At 58.8% G+C, this 19,512-nt stretch overlaps 1 protein-coding gene across 3 annotated transcripts in view; it reads left to right on the forward strand.

Moving 5' to 3' along the window:
- The window catches only part of COL5A1 (collagen type V alpha 1 chain), a 171,967-nt gene that overhangs the window by 72,136 nt on the left and 80,319 nt on the right, over positions 1-19,512 (forward strand). For all 3 annotated transcript variants that reach the window (XM_058524443.1, XM_058524444.1, XM_058524445.1), the window contains exons 8-16: positions 236-403; positions 623-679; positions 5,441-5,482; positions 5,718-5,780; positions 14,970-15,044; positions 15,947-16,039; positions 17,512-17,568; positions 18,460-18,513; positions 18,739-18,792. In XM_058524443.1, coding sequence (XP_058380426.1) covers positions 236-403; positions 623-679; positions 5,441-5,482; positions 5,718-5,780; positions 14,970-15,044; positions 15,947-16,039; positions 17,512-17,568; positions 18,460-18,513; positions 18,739-18,792 — 663 coding nt within the window. The remainder of the gene's footprint in view (positions 1-235; positions 404-622; positions 680-5,440; positions 5,483-5,717; positions 5,781-14,969; positions 15,045-15,946; positions 16,040-17,511; positions 17,569-18,459; positions 18,514-18,738; positions 18,793-19,512) is intronic.

The following is a 19,512-nucleotide window of genomic DNA, read 5'->3' on the forward strand; positions in this document are numbered from 1 at the left end:
TTGGAGGGTTTGGGGTGACGGTTCCCCGTCGTGAGGGGGGAAGATGTGTAAGGAGGCCCCCAGTGGTCCCAGGACCCCTACCAAGCGAGGCTCCAGGCTCCAGGCGTTCTGGGGCCTGGGAGGCCGCTGTCCCTGGAGGCCCGAGGCTGGGGACCCAGAGCCCGAGCAGGGAGGGACCTCTGTGTCCAGTTACCTGGTGTCCTCCGGGTGACGCTTGCTGCCCCTCTCCCTGTAGCCGGCTCTGCCTCCAGAAGAAGGAAGGGACAACCTGGAGGAGGAGTTCACCGAGGAGACCATCAAGAACCTGGACGAGAACTACTACGACCCTTACTACGACCCCACCATCTCCCCGTCAGAGATCGGGCCCGGCATGCCTGCAAACCAGGACACAGTCTACGAGGGGGTGAGGGGGCTCGTGGGGGCTCCTTCTCGGGCCCCTCGGGGTAGGGCAGCTCTCCCAGTCCCGATGGCCCCGTGGCAGCAATCTCCCTCACCTCCCTCTCTGGGTCCGGGGGGCCCAGTGGTGAGCAGCCCTGCTTTGTAAGCCAGACAGGTTTGGGGCGACCTGGACCTTCTGTCGCCTTCTCTCCCTCTCATTCTGTCCTGTGTCTACGATCCCCAGATTGGAGGACCACGAGGCGAGAAAGGTCAGAAGGGAGAGCCCGCAATCATCGAACCAGTAAGGACCTTTCCTCATCCTCTCTCTGAAGCCGGCGGGGGGTGGTGGGTTGCAGCCCCCGGGGACGTGGCCAGACCTGTGGGACCCTGTGCCTCTATGTCTGGGCTGCTGCCTCATGGAGACATGTGACCTCATGGACTCCACATGTTGCTTATTGCTGAGACTTGTGAAAAAGCCCTTGAGGCAGGGGGAATGTTCTAGACCCTGATTGAGGTGGTGGCTGCGTGGCACGAATTGGTCAAAACTCTCTGCCCCGTACACTTAAGATCTGACCTCACTGTGTGTTGATTTTACCCTGACAAAAAGGAGACTCAGAGTCTCTGAGAAGGGGGCAGGCTCCCTCTGGAGGGGTCAGAGGGGACCGGTGGGCATGCGTTGTCGACGGGCTCTGCAGATCCAGAGTGAGGAGGGTTAGCTAAGGATTCTGCCTCTCCACGGCCGCTTATGCAATCGTGTGGAGCAAATTTGCTGAAACGGGGGAGATGTGGAAGGCACTTAGGAAACCATGTCGAGGGAATTTAATAAAATAGCCCTGCGCCCAAGCGCCAGTGCAGTAAAACTCAACTGTGCTGGGTAACGGGGTCACGGGTAAGTTCAGCAAGAATGACTGTTGATCACGTCTTGAGGTGTGGGACCAGAAGATGGAGGCGCTAGATGCCCTTCATGGGTCTGGGGTGTTGGCGGGAGCCCCGCCCTGTGCTGGGATGCCCTTAGGGATCCGTGCCTGGCTGGCAGCACCAGGGTCCACCCCGTGGCCTGAGAGCTGCCGAGGTCGGGGCCGTGACCCCCTGGCGGGTGGGATGCCACGCCATCAGCCAGGCGGGGTGAGGCCCCTGCAGCTGCGTGTGATGGGCACTGTGCCATGGGCCGGGAAGTGGCTCTGGACACGAGAGTGGGGAGGAGCCGGCTGCCGAGGTCCACCTCTGCCACGTCGTCCAACTGCCGAAGGGAGGAGGCCAGTGTCCTGCACCGCAGCTGGCCACAAGCTGGGGCTGGGCTGTGGCCTGTACCACCAGGACTTGATTCCCGGTGGCTGAGCTCAGGAGACGACGTCAGGGCTCGGGGCCCTTCTGCTCCTGGGCTTCCTGGATGGAGAGTTGCGGTGGCCTCCATCCTCCCGGGAACTGGGAACGTTCTTTCGGAAGCTTGACTGGTGGCACATAGGAAACCCTTATCTCCCCCAGGGAGACCTGAAGCCCCGTGGCCAGGGCAGACAGGGCGTGTCCCATCTCTGGGGTGGAAGTCCCAGTGGGCAGAGGTTCAGCAGAGCTCTTCCGGCTTGACCCCATCCCCCGCCCGCAGAACCATCCAGATGACTGCAAAGGCAGTCTTGTGCGGCTCTGTACCCTCCCTCCAGGCCTGTGCCGGGGGTAGGACCTGTCAGCTGCCACTGAGCTGTGGCCACTGGGCACGCATGTCCTCTTCTCAGCCTGGGAACACCCCATTTCTGGTGCTCTCTGTGGTCCAGGGAAGACAGGGCTTGTCTGAGGGTGGAGAATGGGGGGTGTGGAGGAAGGGTGCAAGGGTGCTGAAGGGGGTGCTAATGCCAGGTGGCCCCTTGCTCAGCAATGTGAAAAGTCCTGACACCAAGTCCAGACGCAGGGAGAAGGGGCGCCCCCTGGGGGGAGGCGCGCTGTGGCCAGCAGCTTGGGTGGGGCCGTCCCAGCAGAACGGGGCTGCTGGCCGAGTCGTGCTGCCATGGGGCGTTTGCAGAAGGTAGACCACCCGTGTCACGTCTCCATGGTCCGAGCCGTGCTCAGCTCGCAGGGTGTTGGGACTGACTGCGGCATTTCCCCGGGTGGTCTTGGTCCAGGTGGACTTGCTGCTGACGTGGGGTGCCTTCTGCGGGGTCGCCATCGCTTCAGTGAAAGGGGTGTCTTGCCTGGGAAGAAAGTGGGGCAGGTGGGTGCCCAGGCCCTGTGGAGTCCCGGTGTGGTCCCCTGGCGGCTCTGGGAGGGGCTCGGCTGGCACCTGTGTCTGAATAAACTTCCTGTTCACACACGTCCCCCAGACTGAGCTGGCCCCTCAGAGAGCCGTGGCGTCCCAGCTCCGGGGTGGAGTTGGGGTGCGGGTAGCGCTTGGGGTGTTCCGCTGCCTGGCTCCACTGGCGAGGGCGGGCCAGAGGAGAGGGCTGAGGAAACAGAGACCGTCCAGCGCAGAGAGCCTGTCTCCAGAAAACCCATTCCAGCTCCGTTGGGGGAAAAGTGGGCCGTCGGGATGCACTTAGGGAAGGACTCCCTCCCCCTCTGGCCCTGGCGCTCGCTCCCACCCAGCCCCCAGTTAGTTTGGAGTGTCCACGGGCCCTTGGCTGGTCCCCCTGGAGAGATCATGTAAACAGTTGAAATTTCTCAACCTGGAGCATTGCCAGATGTCCTCAAAGTCTTAGCTCCCCATAAACAGATGGCTGAGTCCTGGGAGACGGCCGCCGTGGGGCTCACCGCTGACCACGCGGGTGTCCCGGCCCCATGGAGGCTGGGTGGCTGTTTCTCCCCCGACCTGCCCCAGAGACCTCCCCCTGTCAGTGGAGCTCTTGGAGCCAGCTCCTTCTCTCCATGCAAACCAGGGACGCGGCCAGCTGTTTCCCACTCAGGTCTGCGCCCTCTAATCCGTCAGCAACCTCAGAGGCTCCTTAAAAGGGCAGGAATCCACTCGGCTGAGAAGACGCAGGTTTATCAGCCTCTGGGTGCTCCTGGCTGCCCTGGGACCTCTGGGACCGGGAAGTCTCCAGATTCAATGGCTTCTGTTGCCTGGGGAATGTCCATCAGAGGTGTAAGATCACCACTGTGGTTTAAAAAAAATTTTTTTGAGTGTGCTATTTAGCAGATGGCTAGACCTCCCCTAAGAGCTGTTTTGAGTTCAGTAAAGGCTGAGAGCTTTCCTTACAGTTACTCCGCCTGGCTGAATTTTGAGACCAGAGTCTGGACCCTGGTGGGGTGTGGAACAGGGCTAGCGTGCCCCAGGAAGGCCTCTGCTCTCAGTTGTCATGGTGGGCGGTGGCCACGGGTGCTTTCTGGCGATGGCTTTGCCTGGGAAAGTCCAGGCCTCCCTTCCGCTGGGCTCACCCGTCCAGCCGTTTGCAGCTTCCTTCCCATGCCGACCTGGAATGATCCGGGTTGGCCCTCCCGTGAGATCCCCGCCCAGCATCCCCCCAGCTCCCCGAGAACAACAGTTGGTGTGTCTGGGAAGGCAGCTGCAGTCCCCCAGGCCCTGCAGTGGCCGGTGGTTTCTCTCTTAATCCTGGCTCAGTGTCTGAGCCTCCTCAGCTGCCTTTGTCAGAGAACGAAATAGGAAAGCTGGGCTTTGTGAAGCTGTTTGGACGAGCTCCCTGTGTACATCTCGCCTACAAATATTTCTCTGAGTGCACATCTGTGTAAACACAGCGTATGTCTTCACAGCGACTGGGGAGCCCTGGTGGGGAGGCCGGTGGCTTGGAGGGGCTCTGCAGCCCCCTGACCGGGTGCCCCTCCACCCCCAGCCTGGTGCCCGACACCTGCACTGATCTGCGTGCCTACCGGGCACGTCCTGTCACTCCTAGGAAGCAATTCCAGGTTTCACAAGAGGACTGTTCACTTTGGAAGAAAAGTCCGGGGCACAGCAGCGTTGATCATCTCTAGAGAGAAGCGATCCATGCTTATTTGGGTCTGGGGGCAGGAGGCACGACGTCTGCACCAGGGCTGAGGACGTCCAGGCCCCTCACGTCCCTCCCAGCAGTCACAGAATTAATGGGGACGAGGGCACCACTGTGTCACTGGCCCTGCGTGTGGCTGAAGCCTGCCCAGCAGGGCTGGACAGAACCTACCTGGCCCCAGGGCCCCAGGCACCGCCCCCTGCTGCCTTCTCAGCCCACAAGTCCCTGCAGGGGGCGGGGGATCCTTTCCCTCCCTTGGAGGTTGTGCGTTGCCTCAGACCCCCCTGAAGTGGGCATGAAACCCAGTGGACATTGGGGGCGCCTGACCTGCGTTGACTGGACAGAAGGAGAGAGACGAGTCCTGCACTGGGAGGGGAGCTGGGAGTGGAGGCCCGAGAGTGGGGAGCACCCCGCTGAGGCCTGTGCTTCCCTCTGCTGCCCACACGGCCTCGCCGGGGCCCAGGCCGGCAGAGGGGTAGGAGGCCTCGTCCCATTTGGGGTAAAGACAGTGAGGCCTGGGGGTCCAGAGGCAGGGGGACCTCGGCCTGGCGAGGTGAAGGGCTGGAGAAGGAGGTGGAGAGGAAGCGTTTCCCACCTTGGGAGTGGGCTGCAGGCTCAGCGTGGCCTGTCTGAGGAGTCGGGCCTGACGGTTCTCAGGGCCTTGGCTTGTGGTGTCTCTTTCCTCCTGTCCTCCCTGACTCCACTGGGCAGCCGTCCTCCGCCCTGACTGGGCCCTTGTCCCAGGGCCCTCTCCTCCCTCAGGCAGCCGTCAGGGGAGAGGAGAGACCAGAGAGGGGCCGGGTGGTCCGGGTCCCCCTCTCTCAGCATCGTGAGGCACCTCTCTTGAGGCTGCTCCTGAGGGAAGCCTGGGGGCTGCTGTCCAGGGCTTGTTGCTGAGCCTGGAGATGCTCAGAGAACAGTCACCGTGGCCCCATGACAGCCCCACGTTACAGAGACTGCTGCTGGGGACCCCTGCCGGGATCACTGACCCAGAGGCCTGGTCTGCGATCCTCTGGTCCACCCACCTCGGGGGCAGTCCTCGCTGCCGGGGTCTGGCGGGGCCTGGGGTCCACGCTGCGGTCTCAGGAGGGTTGGGGTCTGGAGTCTCAGACCCTCTCTCCCGTCTCTTCCAGGGCATGCTCCTCGAGGGGCCGCCAGGCCCAGAAGGCCCCGCAGTGAGTGTCATGTTTTATTTTCCCATGACTTGTGGGAGGTGCTTGGGGGTGGGGGGATAGGTGACACCTCTTAAAGTTCCTGGTGGGAAAGAGGGGGTGCTCACGGCCTTGCGCAGACACCTGGGGCCCAGCACTTCCCCGGCCCCGTCTCCGCCCTCTCCTGGCTAGCTGGGAACGGGGTATTGCTCCGGGGCTGCATCTCTGAACTCTGTCCTGATTTTATTTTCAATTCTAGGGTCTCCCAGGACCTCCAGGAACGATGGGTCCCACTGGCCAAGTGGGTGACCCTGGAGAAAGGGTAAGGGGGACTCAGCTCCCTGGGGTCACACGCTCTGTGGCTCGTCTGTGCATCCTCCCTGCTCGGTGAAGGGCGTTGTCCTCACATGTGCAGTGACAGCGGCATGTTGACTTCCTTCTCCAAATCGCCCCTGACACCCTTACATCTCACACTACCCACTCGCTGCATCCGGTCTCTTCAGATATTTAGGGAGGTCGATGATTGCTGGCCCTGATCTGGGGCAGGTGGTACCCGCCAGAGTAAGACCCGGCTGGGGCCCTTGCGTCCCACGGAGGCTGCCAGTGGTCCCTCACAGTGCGGTCCTGCGGCCCTGCATTGATGTAACAGCTCCCAGGCTGCAGAGCTCCGTGCTGTCTATGCATCATACGAAACCTGCATCCATCCCTCCTCACTCCCCCTCACTCCCCCTTCCCTGTTGGAAGTCAAGCAACAGACACGGGAGAGCTTGCTCTGGGTCAAAGGGGTGCACCCCAGGGTTAGCTGGTCGGAGGGACACATCCTGGGGTTGCCCTGGCCAATGGGACGCATCCTGAGTTGCCCTGGTCAACGGGATGCATCCCGGGGTTGCTGCAGGATCCATGAATGCTGAGCCCTGGACCCTGCAATTTCATCCTGACACCTAGTGGGGCTTTGGGGCACTGCAGCCTTGTGGGTTCTTGAATGGCTTGGAGTTTTCTTTTTCTTTCTTTTTGTTTTTCCTGCTGGTCTAATGAATGTCGACGTGAGCACAGTCAGAATAAGAGCTAATAACACAGCAGCTAAGTTGTAGATGAGAGAAGCTAGGAGCGTGCATGCGTCCTAACGGACGTTTATCCCCAGGGCCTGGCATGCTGCCCTGTGGAAAGAGGCAGCACTGCAGGCAGTCCCATGGGGGTGTCGGCTGTCAGGGGCTGGGGGCTCTGGAGCCGTGCTCCTGGCGATGTGGCCGGACGCCCGCAGACAAAGCGGTGGGCGTTGAGGTTGACCTTCAGACTGAACAGCCTCGGGTCAGCAGTGGGAGGAGGAGGAGATTCTCCTGTTCTGCGTGGCTGGACCACCTCGGAGCGCAGTCCAGATCAGATTCTCCACCACGGTGTTTCTCTAGGGCTGGTGGCTTTGGGGGCCTGGAGTAGGTGGGTCTTTCTCCGTGGCTGGGGGACCCAGGTGGCTTCTGGAAGGCTTGACCTTCCCACACTTCCCTGCCTTGGCAGCATTCCACTCCCCGCCCCGCCACAGTCGAAGTTCCTGACCAGCAAGTGAGGGGCCGCTGTTCCCCCACCGCAGGACCCGCAGAGTTCTGCAGTGGGGGCTGCAGTCGCTCACCCCAGCTCCCTCTGGAGGCCTTTTTCCCAAAGATTTGTATGAGATGGGGTGACAGCCACATCCCCCCACAGAGCCCTCATCAGATGGACCCGTGAGTGTGACTGAGTCCAGATGTCAACGAGACAGGAGCCCCGGGCATAGTGGACGTTGTTTCCTTCTTAGATGTAGGGTAGGACGCTGTCCACAGCGTGCACGGGTATTGCCTGACCTGTCAGCCTCAGTGTTGCTCCAAGTGTCCGTCCATCCGTCTGTCTGTCCACCCATCACACGGATAGTCACTGAGTGCCCACACGACTGGGCAGTGGTCTAGCACTGAGGATCTAAATGCTCACGAACCAGAGGGACCCTCGTCCCTGCTTGGTCCCTGCCTTTGGGCTGAGCCTGGCTCAGGGCCAGCGGTGGGGGCCCTGCTGGCGCCTGGTGCGCTGCGGCCTCGCCCAGCTGCTCTGCTGGAGGAACCAAGGGCCCTGACAGTGGAAGATCATCGGCTTAACAACGGGCGTCTCTTCAGTTCAAGCTAGGGTCCAGGAGCAGAGGGACTGGGGAGGGGTCAGCAGAGAAGCCAACTCCTCCCGAGCCTGCTGTCCCTGGACTTGAGGGGAAGCCTGCAGCCCACTGGCCTCCCCAGGAGCTGAGCACCGCCCACCCTCTGGGCCCTGCTTCAGCCAGCCTTGTCCAGGAGCCGTCCCTGCTCACAGCTCAGCACCTTCTCAGTGCCCAGATCTCCTGGACGTCTGCTGATGAGCCGGGAGAGGATGTTGGATGCAGGGTCAGCATCCAGCACCGCCACCTTCCAGTAGGGTGGCCTCAGAATCTCTGTGTAGGGAAGGACAAACTTTTCCTCCACCCTCTTAGGCTTGGTAATTGGGGCCTGCAAATTAAGTGGACGAAAGACAGATTAACAGGAGTAAAGGCATACAATTTTATTAATATTTAATTTTACACGTGCAGGGGCTTCACAGAAAAGTAGTGAAAACCCGGAGAAGCAGTTAGATTATATACCTTCTTAACAGAGGGCGATAGATTGTGGAGAAGTAACTAGGAAGTATATGGGGGAAACTAGTGGAAGATAAGGGTTATTTTAGTAAGGTCTGTTTATGCAGACTCATCTCAGTGCCGGCTTTCTGTCTCCGGTAATAAGGGTCGATCTCCTCTTCCTGGTACAGGTGGGGGTGGTGGAAAATTCACGTCACCTTCACCCAGGGAAATGTGTGCCCTGCTTTTAGGCAGATAAGGGGAGGACAGAGAACTTTCCCTGCATCTACTGATTCTCGGTTGCCTTCAACTCAAAATAATCCTTATGCCAAAGTGGCATGTTTTGGGCTGGCATGTTCTGATCCCTGTCACCTGTGTGGCCTCCTTTGCCCTCCTGCACATGAGAGCTTTTCACTGGGTGATCTGGAAGGATCCTGTGGTCCCCCTGCCCCAGCCCCACTATCCTGGAATTCCGCCTTCCTTCCTATTGCTAATTCCTAATTACTTCTTCTTGTCTAACCTTTGCTTCTTTGAGCCCTTCTTCCTGACTGCACGGTGAGTTCCCTGAAGTTCCCCACTCCTGTCTCTCTCCCTGTGTCCCCGTCCCTGTGCCGTGGACGCAGTGGGCACACCGTGGGCAGCTGCAGCTGGGTGCCTGTGAGCCTGCTCCCTGCACCCACAGGCATCACATGGGGCAGATGTCCTATTTCCTGCCCTTTCCAGCCCACACCAGCCCAGCCCCATGCTTCCGCTGGACCAGACCCTGGGGCCGCTTCCCTGCTCTCGTGCCGTGGGCCCCCCACTCTTCAGCTGCACTCCTTAGACCTGTCTTCTGTGCCTCGCCTTAGCTGCTCGCTCCTCAAATCTTTTCTTGCTCTGGGGCCGCGTCGGAGTTGAGAAGGGCCTGAGCTGTCACCCTCCACTTCCCTTAGTTGACAGTTGGGCAGGACCAGGGCAGGCGGGGGGCTCGCTAAGGGGAGATGAGGCAGAGCTGGGCTTGATCTCCTCACCCACTTCTTACTCTGAGGCTCAGAAGGAAACCAAAGACGAGAGAGAGTTGGGTGTCCTGAGGGAGCTGCCAGCTGCACGCAGGGCTGGTGGTCTCCCTGAGCCCCTCTCCAGCGCTGATTCTGTGAGGTGTGGCATCTGTGTCTCTTGCTGGTGCATCTTCAGAGACGTCTGCCTCTTCGGGGCTTCCTAGGATGTTGTCGACAGACCTCAGTGGGTCTGAAATCGCTGGGGCTGTGTGTTCTCAATTTACCAACAGCATTTGTGAACGTTCTCAAGGATTGCACATCGGCAGGGACTGGACGCTGAGCATCACTTGCCCTGCGGAGCCTGCCCTAGGCACCCTGAGCAGGTGGGGGAGAGGGTGGGGCGCACCATTAAAGGTGGAGGCCCGCCTGCCTTCTGTGGACTCCTGGGGCTGCTGGGGGATGAGACCTATACCCCCTGGCTTCTATGGAAACACCTGGAAGGCAGGGAGCTGCTCTGTGCTGTCGCTGACACCCCCACGTCCAGCGGAGTGTGTGGCCCAGAGCTGGTGCTCAGGAGCGTCTGTGCAAACAGAACTTTGCCTGTGAGCAGAGCGTCTTCGCGGTGAATCCCTCCCCCGTCCCCGTCGGTAGAGCGCCTGTCTCGGGCGACGTGTATCAGGGAGGCTCTGTGGACGCCCTCTGAGGCCACAGTGGATTTGATTGCATTTTCAGGGGTGCTGTGGCTAAGAAATTCCTGAAACTCAGCAGCCCGTAGGGTACTTTCAAGTTTTCATTTAGAAATAAGCTTATTTACCTTCTGATCGACTCAGGAGTTCCAGCTGGTGCTGGCCGGCCTCTACCATCTGTGACCCTCGGGGCAGATTTTGCAAAGACTTTCCATTTGTGGCAGACTTAATTATTTTTCGTTAAAGCAATAATCGGTGTCGTTGGGTCTGTGATGGCTGAGAAGGAAGCCCCTCCCCCAGCCCTAAAGGCCTGGATGCTCCCAGAAGGCTCTCGGGGATTCAGTATGCAGGTTTCCCTCTAAGACACTTTGTGGCCAGTGGAGGCTGTTTCCCACAGGGAGCCTCCCTCCCTGCAGAATCGATGCGCTTCCTACCCTTGGGGAGGGAGCAGCAAGGGCGGCCCACACCCGCCAATGCCCGTTGTGTGCCGGTGTGGCCCGCAGTGGTGACCTGCCCAGACTGTTCACCAGCCCTTCTCCGCTTTGGCCGGGCCTCATCTTCCCCCCTGTGTTTCCAGGGCTGGACTTCCCTGTGGGATTTGGCATGAGTGCATTTTCTGTGCCTTAAAAGGCTTGTAAGCCCCACCCTAAAGAGTAGTAGTTATGAGCCCACACACTGGAAAGCGTGATTTGTAGGTGCCCATGTTGTCCCCCAAGTACCAGCCTGGGGACCGCGCCCCGCTTGTCACCACTGTCCCTCCTGGCTGGCTGGATTTTCACCCAGGACCGAGGGAACAGACACAGGCTAGGTCCCCGGCAATTGGACAGAGAGGCAGAGTCCACCGACACGTCTGCTGCTATACGGCGCAGCAGAGTAGCTTCCAGAAAGGCCACTGCGAGTGACAGCTCACGCAGGCTGCAGCGCAGGGTTTGTCTGTTTTTCTGTCTCTCGCCTCCCGGGGGCAGGGCATGCGGGTCTGTTCTTTCCGTCCGAGTGCTCCTGAGAGTTCAGGGCACGTCTTTTATCGGGCCGCCACGCAACTCCCGACATGAGGTTGTTCACCCCCTCCACACAGCCAGGGGTCCCTGTGACGTCCCGGCTACAAGCCACGATGACACGGCCCTTCCCTGTGCGTGGTGGAGCCATCGTCCTGTCTGTGACTCGGTCATCCCCCTTCAGTGAGACATGGTGGCTTGAGCTTGGGCTCTTTAACCCCTTGATCCCCCGGAGGCCAGAAGGACCCTCTTTCATATTAGGGAGCACATGGTGGTGGGGGGCCTCCTGAGAGGGGACAGGGCTGAACATAGACACAGGCCTCTGGGCCTCCCCGCAGGAGTGTCCACCTTCCAGGGCTCAGAAAACCTCGGTGAGGGCAGCGCGGACTCCCGCCTGCTCCTGCTCAGGGGGGCCGAGGGTGACGGGTCAGGTGGGGTAGGCGGGGAAATATTGCCAGCTTCACCCAAGGCTCTGGCCCCGCCCGCAGGCACAGCCGCTGACCCCAGTTTTCAGGTCTGGAGCGGGAAGTGACCACTAAGAGCTTCACCAGCCACTCCCAAGCTGTAATTGCATAGGAGCTGACCTAAAAGGAAACACCACGTGCATACTGAGGATGTAGAGAGATTAATGCCACGCTCCTCTTCTTTTCTGGGTCTTTCTAAGAGCTAAAGATAAACTGTCTCAGCATAAAGACCCCTCTGGTCTTTGGGGTCCCCCCCACCCCACTGTCCTTATTATGAGAAACAGCTCGGGCTTCTGCTTGCTGCTTCAGCCCACGTCGCCGCCTGGAGGTGGGCCCTGCGCGTCTCGCCTGAGGCTGAGCCCAGGGCTTGTGGGTTCAGCTTCGGGTCTGGCCGCTTTGCAAAGGGTCTGAGCACCCTGCCCTTTGTTTCCGTGCCAGAGCGATGCCAGGACGGCCTCAGGCAAACCCCCTGTGAAACAGCGGTGATTTCTCAGTGTGGAGGCGGGCGCCTTATTTCCTCACAGGGCCCAGGTGTGACGCAGCCCTGCTGTGCTTGCTGTGCTTTAAAACACCTTTGTTTGACCAAATTAGGGCACTGATTCAGGGGCCAGCTGATCAAGTAATACAGAAAAACGCACAAAGGCCGGGTGACTTTTCTTACTTGGCCTTTAACCCCGTGGCTGGAGCCGAGTGAGGTCCCCAGGACCTCCTCATCAGCTTGCTGGAGTGTCCCTCGGAGTCTGACACGGGCCGGGTCACAGAGAGCCAGCCACGTCATTAGCCCGAGGTCAACAGCCTGAAAAACGGGAAGGCGGCTTTAGTGAGCCCCATCCTCCAGCCCAGGGGACAGTGTTTATGGTACGGACCTCGGTGCTGGGCAAAGGTTGGCTGACAATTTTTTCAAGCAGTAGTAAATGCAGGGTCAGGTTGGTGGCGATGCAGGACTCAGGAAAAATAGTAAAACATTGGAAGGATCCACCGGGGTGGCTTTTCTCCTCCAAACCACCCCTTTCTTCTAGGGTTTCCAGGCTTTCCTTGTTCATCGATTTTCACGCTCTTTGGAATCAGTTCTGGTTCCAGTTGAGAGGAAGCATCCTAATGCAGGAGTGAAGTTGCTTTCGCAGCCCCTGAGGCTAGATTCTCGCCACCACGCCTTGGAAGGAGCAGGAGGAGGGACGCTGAGATGAGGATCTTTGAGAATAGACACTGCGGATGAGGGGCCGCCCCGGCTTCCAGTGCCACACACATGCACGCACACCGCGTAGACACCACGTGGACGGCATCAGTCCCTGGGAGACACGGACCCTGAGTTTTAAATTGGCCATTTGATTTGGGATCAACTCTGAGGCAAGAAGCGTGGCTGTGAGGGGCTGTTGGCCTTGGATTTCCAAGAGGAAACTGGGGCAGCAGAGTGTGTTCTGGATTTTTCTTTTTTAAACAAGTTTTGATCTTCTGAGAGTTTTTTCCAAAACGGCAGGCAAGGGCAATTATTAACAATAAAAAACTGTAACCCTTTGACCCACCAGTTCTGCTTCCAGGGACCCACCTGAAAAGGACGGCTGAATGTTCTCCGTGGCAGCCTGTGTCATGAGGAAGCTGGACAGGACCCAAATGTGTATCAGTGGAGGATGGATTGAGTGAATGATGACTCCTTCATGTGTGGGGAACTCTAGGGCCGTTAAAAGGAAGGAGGCCAACCTCATAAACAGGCCGTGATGAGCAGCAAAGAGACAGCAAATTGCAGAACAATATGTAGAAGATGATCTTGTAAAAAAGAGGGAAAACCTCTTCCCAGGCCCCACACCCCATAGACTAACAAACATACGTCTCACGCCCGGTGCCCACGCTCCCAGCTTCTCCTTGCACGTAAGGAAGTTTAGCCCCGGTCCCTTCCGGGGGAAGGAGAGGGAACTTGCACTGTTCATTTGGTGTAAATCTGTTACACAACATTTCACAAGAACAAGGATTACTTCTGTAATTAAAAATACAGTGATCCCCCTTATCCACAGAGGATGTGTTCCAAGACCCCCGTGGATGCCTGAAACCTCGGATAGTACAGAACCCTAGATGCACCAAGCTTTTCCCTGTACATACATATATACCTGTGATAAAGTTTAATTTATAAATTAGGCAGAGGAAGAGATTAACAATGATAACTAATAATAAAATAGAACGATTATAACAACATACTCTAATAAAAGCTACCGTAGATCTTAGCAACCTCAGCATACCGTTTTTTTTCTTTCCTTAAGTTGAGAACTTTCATCTTCTCACTTAAAGGAGGCACGCTACAGCCTCTCTGTGGCGTATCCCAATCGCCAGCATTACTACTCTTGCACTTTAGGGCCATTATTAAGTAAACTAAGGGTTCCTTGAACACAATCTCCGCCATACTGCGACAGTCGGTCTCATAACCGAGACGGCTACTAAATGACTGACGGGCGGGTATCATCTACAGTGTGGATCCTCTGGACAAAGGGATGAGTCACGTCCCGCACAGGAAAGAGCAGGACGGTGTGAGATTTCATCACGCCACTCAGAGTGGTGTGCAATTTAAAACTCGTAAATTGTTTATATCCGGACAGTTTAATATCATTTAATATTTCCAGACCATGGTTGACCTTGGGCGACCGAAACCTTGGATAAGGAGGGACTACTGTAACTACCCAAGAAAAGACAGGCAAGTGTTAGTTGAGGCCCAGACGGGTCCACACCCTTCTGGATAGTTCCAGGAGAACCGCCCAGGTTCTTGGTCTTCTTGGCTGGGAAGCGGAACCTGAATCATGTTTTGGCACTGAGAGCATGGCACTGCGGTGGTGTTAGCTCTGTCGTGGGAGGGTAGCTGCCACTGGTGCGGACAGAAGACTGGGACCAGTGCCTGTCAGTTATACTGCAGTGTGGCCGCTGGGAGTCTGTCTTCACTGGGGAGAGGGAGGAAAACTTCCATCCGTATGAAAACCAGCCTCATCCACCGTAAGCCAGTTGGGAGTCTGCCTGAATTACTGCAAACGCGAGTGATAAAACGTTTTTTTGAAAATAAACTGTCTTATTAGTTTTACATTTGTATCGTCCTGAAGCTGGCCAGAATCAGTCTAGAGAATCTGTTGAGGGATGGGACCTGCTTTAGAGAGCAGGCTAGCGGGATTTGTGGGGGCCACGGCGTCATCTGTATGCAAACGGGCTCTAGAAATTGCTCGAGAGGAGTTGTGTTCCCGTGGACGGGCCTCCTGTTTACTCCGGTCCCTCGTGTCTGTCCAAGCAAGTGGACACCTCACTTGTCTCTGTCTGAGCAGCCGTGTGCGCAGAGGCAGTGGGGGTGGGTAAGGAGCAGCACCTCACTCGCAGCCTCCTTGACAGTGCTGGGGGATTGGGCCTTTGAGCGGCCAGTGTGGGTCTCCTCGGGGCTGCCCGCCCGTTTGGTTGGAGACTGGAAGGGCCGCTTCTGGGATGTTGGCAGCTGTGACCCTCCACCCCTGCCTGCCTCTGGAGAGTCGCCTCTGCCCCTCCGGATTGCAATCTCCTGCCTTCTCTTCTCTCTGAATTCCTCTGGATCCAGCTCCTTCCTCATCCCTTTCCCCCAGGAGCCTTTCCTCATCCTCAGCCCACAGCAACGCCCCTCCCTTCTCTGCGCTTGGGTTCTGGAACATTCCGTGCCACAGGGTCTTGCATTGTTCTGTGCTTGTCCAGTGTATTTCCCACTGGACTGTGGCTCCCGACGCCCTCATCCCGCCACAGCTCAGCTCCGCCCCTGTGCGCTCTGACCCAGCTCTCTTGGCCCATCTGTCCACAGGGTCCCCCTGGACGCCCAGGCCTTCCGGGGGCTGATGGGCTACCCGGCCCTCCTGGAACCATGCTCATGCTGCCTGTGAGTATCCTTGGTTGTGAAGGGGGGTGGGCTCAGGGCTCAAAATATGCTGGGGAGTGGGTCTCTGGGATATTTCCACGGGGGACAGTCTCCTGGCCACAGACTTGCCCCAACTTGGGCCAGCCGTCTCGTAGAAATAGTCTCCTCTGGGGTATTCCACAGATGCGGCAGAGTGGATGCTGGGGTCAAGGTCTCCACCTCTCCTCTGGCATCCGGGGCTGCCCATCTGAGAGAGAATGGGGTCTAGCTCCCTGAAGGAAAGCTGTGCGGCATCGGCCTCCATTGCCAAACGCCCCCGTCACCGCTCGGACCCCCGAGTGGGTGTGCTGCCAGCTGGTCCCTCCTTGAGCCTGACCTGCCCGTGACATTGTGGGTGAAGGTCGTGGGCCACCTTCTTCACAGGGAACTCAAGCCCGGGAGTATGTGGAGCGCTGGTCTGGACGTCAGTCTTCTGACTGAAGCCAGTTTCCCTGTGAGCCCCTGCTGCCTGCCCGTCTGATGCCTGGGGGCTGGGTGCAGCTCAGAGAGTCCCTGCGTGGAACCAGGAGCGTCCTCGCTGGGCCTCCGCAATGCAGGCATTGGCACGGGGCCTTGGCTTTTCCTTGCAATAAAGAGGGGCCATGGGCTCTCAGGGTGAGCTGCTGCAGATGCCAGAAAGGGCCTCCCTATGCAGGGAGGATCTCTGGGAGGCCCCAGGGCTGAAATTGGCAGGTGGGGCTGGGGCAGCTCTGTGCTGGCAGAGTAGGGCGGCGGGTGCGGATAGGGGTCTGGGGCTAGAAGCTGCCCAACCAGACCCTCTGAGGCTCTGCTGTCACCTAAGAGGCCGATGGGCACCACCTCGGCCCTGGGGTCCAGTGTGGCCACCCACGTCAGTGCACCCTTGGTGGCCCTTATACCCACAGTTCCGCTTCGGAGGGGGCGGCGACGCGGGCTCCAAAGGCCCCATGGTCTCAGCCCAGGAGTCCCAAGCTCAAGCCATTCTGCAGCAGGCCCGGGTGAGTGGTGCCTGGGTCCCAGGGGGCTGGGGCGGGGGGCAGAGCTGTGCCATTCTGCAGCAGCCCTGGGTGAGTGGTGCCTGGGTCCCTGGGGGCTGGGGCGGGGGCCAGAGCTGTGCCATTCTGCAGCAGCCCTGGGTGAGTGGTGCCTGGGTCCCAGGGGTCTTGGGGGGGAGGGGCAGAGCTGTGACATTCTGCAGCAGGCCCGGGTGAGTGGTCCCTATGATGGGGTCTGGCTGAGCTGGACACCTCTGGGAGAGAGCCTGTGGGCCCAAAGCCCCTCGCTCGGCCAGGGGTCCCGAGGAGTGTTTGCCTCCTTACCGCCCCGCTCTCTGCAGATTAGCTGATTAGCGAATTGCGTTTTTAATTGATGAGGCTCCAGATTACTGATTGCCCGTGATAAGAGCCAGCGCCACCCGGCGGGGTGAGGCGGGTGATCCTTCAGTGGAGCGCCCGTAATGGGGCGTCGTGAGGAGCTGCTAAGTAATCCCTTGTTTGGGCAATATTTATGTGGCTCTGGCGCAGCGGAGTAGATGTTAATGATCGGCATGCACGGATAATTACAGGACGTTTAAGCACTGAGTTGTTGCAACGGAACAAATTGCCTGCATGGTGCAATACAGTGCGTATCAAACCCCATTACCTGCGACTAGATTTATTGACCGGCCTGCCTGGCTGGCCTTTTCATCTGTGTGCATTTTAATTGAAGCCAAGTGGGTGATGGGCTTATAAGAAGATTTTATAAGGCAAAAAAAACTTCCAAAATTAAAATGGCTTCGTGCAGGGGACGTGGAGTCGCACAACGGGAGCAGAAGAGGTTCTTGGAGAGAGCAGGGTGAACTGTGCTGCGGCGAGTGGGAGCCGCCATCCCGGTGGGCTGGGGGTCAGAGCCAGGTGGGCGAGGGTGCCCTGGGCAGGTGTCGGGCAGGGTCCTCGGCGAGGGTGCCCTGGGCAGGTGTCAGCTGAGGCTCTGGCAGCTGCCCTTCTGGAGCTCGCTTAGTTCACCCAGGAGGGGCTCCCAAACACCTCCCCAGCCGCTGGCGGGTGCGAGACGTACCTCTCGTGGCAGGTAAAATGTTATTCAGCGTGAGCACACGTGTAAAATGTACTCCCGCCCCAGCCCAGAAAGGGAGGCTGCGTTTCCAGCTCAGCCGAGGGGTGAGGGTCTGAGGCAGGCCCTCCCTGTGTGGGCGCAGGCTGGGGAGAGGAAGGAGGTAAGCAGGGGGACGGAGTGCCTGTCCCCAAGGGGAGAGTGGGCCTGGCCCGGCTCCTCCTCACCGGCTCCGTTCCGTTGGTGGTTGGCGCTGAGAGCCGCGAGGAGCGGAGGATGGGTCCTGGAGCTCCGTCTGACCCCCTTCTCTGCAGGCTCCTGCCCTCGCTCTCTCATGTCGGCCCCTTCCCGCCTGGCCACATCTTGCCTGTCAGGACCCGTCAACCAGCCATCTCTCAGCGTGTCCTGTTTTCTCTTGCAGTTGGCGTTGAGGGGGCCGGCTGGCCCGATGGGTCTCACTGGGAGACCCGGCCCCATGGTAAGTCGTCGGCAGGAGGGGGTGTGGTGAGGGGTGGGTGCCCCTCAACATCCCCTGCCCCTTAGGCTCCCAGCTCACCCCAGAGAGGGCACACTCTAAACTGCCATCAACTACTGTTTATATCACTGGCACCTCAGTGGAGGTGGGGGCCTGGGCAGGATGGGGTCTGCGGTGGCCTGGGGGCTGGCTGTGATTCTGCCTGGTGACCCGGGGCTCTGAGCCTCTTTCTTTCTGGCGTCATCATTCTTTACAGTCATGTTTCCAAAGTCAGACCTCTTCAATGCGGGGGTGGAGCAGGGATTCCCAGCACCCCATCTCCCCCACCCTGCCCCCTGCCTCAGCTTTGCATGCGGTGTGCGCCAGGCACACTCAGGGCCGGCAAGGGGCGTCTCCAGGGAGAGGGAGTGATCCTTACGGTTTGCAAGGAGCCAGCGATTTAGACGCACGGTGCCCCCAACCCCCATTCCCTGGGAGGGAGTGGACTTGACCACCTGGTCTGCGTTCGCTGCCTTCCCCATCGGCGTCGCTCAGGACTGATCTCCCACACCTGGGCCTTGCAATGGGCCCGGAGGATGTGCACACATCACCCTGAGCTGCGGGCTGTGACAGACCGTGCTCGCATTCATCCTGGAGAGAGAAGCAAACATTGCCATGAGCTCTGTGGCTCGTGTGTGCTCCACGGTCCAGAATTTTGTTCAAAACTAGGAAGAGATCCAAACAACTGAAAAGTTACTGCTCGTCCCTTGGGTCCTGTCTAGGGCGGGCAGGCTGGGCTCCACGGGCAGGTGGAGAGCTCTGCTGGCTCTCAGAGGGAGCCCTGCCCACAGGGCAGTCCACCTCCTGCGGCCTTCATCTGCTAAGCATTCCTTAACCCAGACCCTGTCTCCCTAGGGCCCTCCCGGCAGCGGAGGTTTGAAGGGCGAGCCGGGAGACATGGGGCCTCAGGTACGTACACCTCGCTTTGCTCTTTGCAGCGGGAATCAGCTGGCTGTTCTGTTCTGGGACCTGACTCGGGGCAGCAGACCGCGTACTCTGTCCCAGTGCTGCCTGAGACTTGGCAGCTGGGAGGCGAGCTACGGACCGGGTTGATAAGCGTGGGGACAATGCTTTGCTTTTGCCTCTGAAAAACATGGACATGCCACTGACCGTTTGCCCTCTGATTCCGGACAGGGTCCCCGAGGTGTGCAGGGCCCGCCTGGCCCGGCAGGAAAGCCCGGAAGAAGGGTGAGTGGTTTGCGGTTCAGTGACAACAGTGGGGTCCCCGAAGGGGCCGAATCTGCAGTGGGTTTGGCCCCCTCGTCGACGAGCTGCAGAAAGCCCGTTGCTCCCTTCCCTTCTCTCCCTTTCAAGGGCGCGTCTGTCTCCAGGTGGGGGTCCCCTTACACAGGGCAGCGAGCAGATCCAGCTGCCCAGGCGGGCACCGTGTCCCGGGGCAAATACGGCTCACCCGCCTCTGCCACCCGGCCTCTGCCCTGAGCATGTTAATTTCGTTTAACAAACATTGTTAATTAAAGCAGTTTCCCAGGCCCTTTGGGAGTGAGCATTGAGAAGACAAAATTATCAGGGGGCTCATGTCTTTGGGGCAGCCTCGCTTTTCCGGAAACAGCCTCAGTTTGGGAGAAACGGCCGGTGGCTGCTCTGTTTTCCTAGGCCCCTGGACTCTTGGTTTGGGATGTGATTCCCAAACAGTGGATGGCACTAGTTTGTTTCCATATGACCATGGCTACTGAAAGAGGGCGTGCATTTGTAAATTAATGAGAATTAAGGAACACCATCCTGATGAGCTAGGGAAACCTGCAGTAACCCCCATCACACTCTGACAAGTGGATCTGTTCAAGCAGTGCATGTTTCTGGTGAGTGAAAAAAAAATTTGTTCTTGTGTTGTGTTTGCTCAGGTGTGAACCTCCAGGAATGTTGTCCGTGTAGGCTGCCAGTTTCTGCTCT

Source organism: Diceros bicornis, chromosome 28, assembly GCF_020826845.1.
Source record: "Diceros bicornis minor isolate mBicDic1 chromosome 28, mDicBic1.mat.cur, whole genome shotgun sequence".
NCBI lineage: Eukaryota > Metazoa > Chordata > Mammalia > Perissodactyla > Rhinocerotidae > Diceros > Diceros bicornis.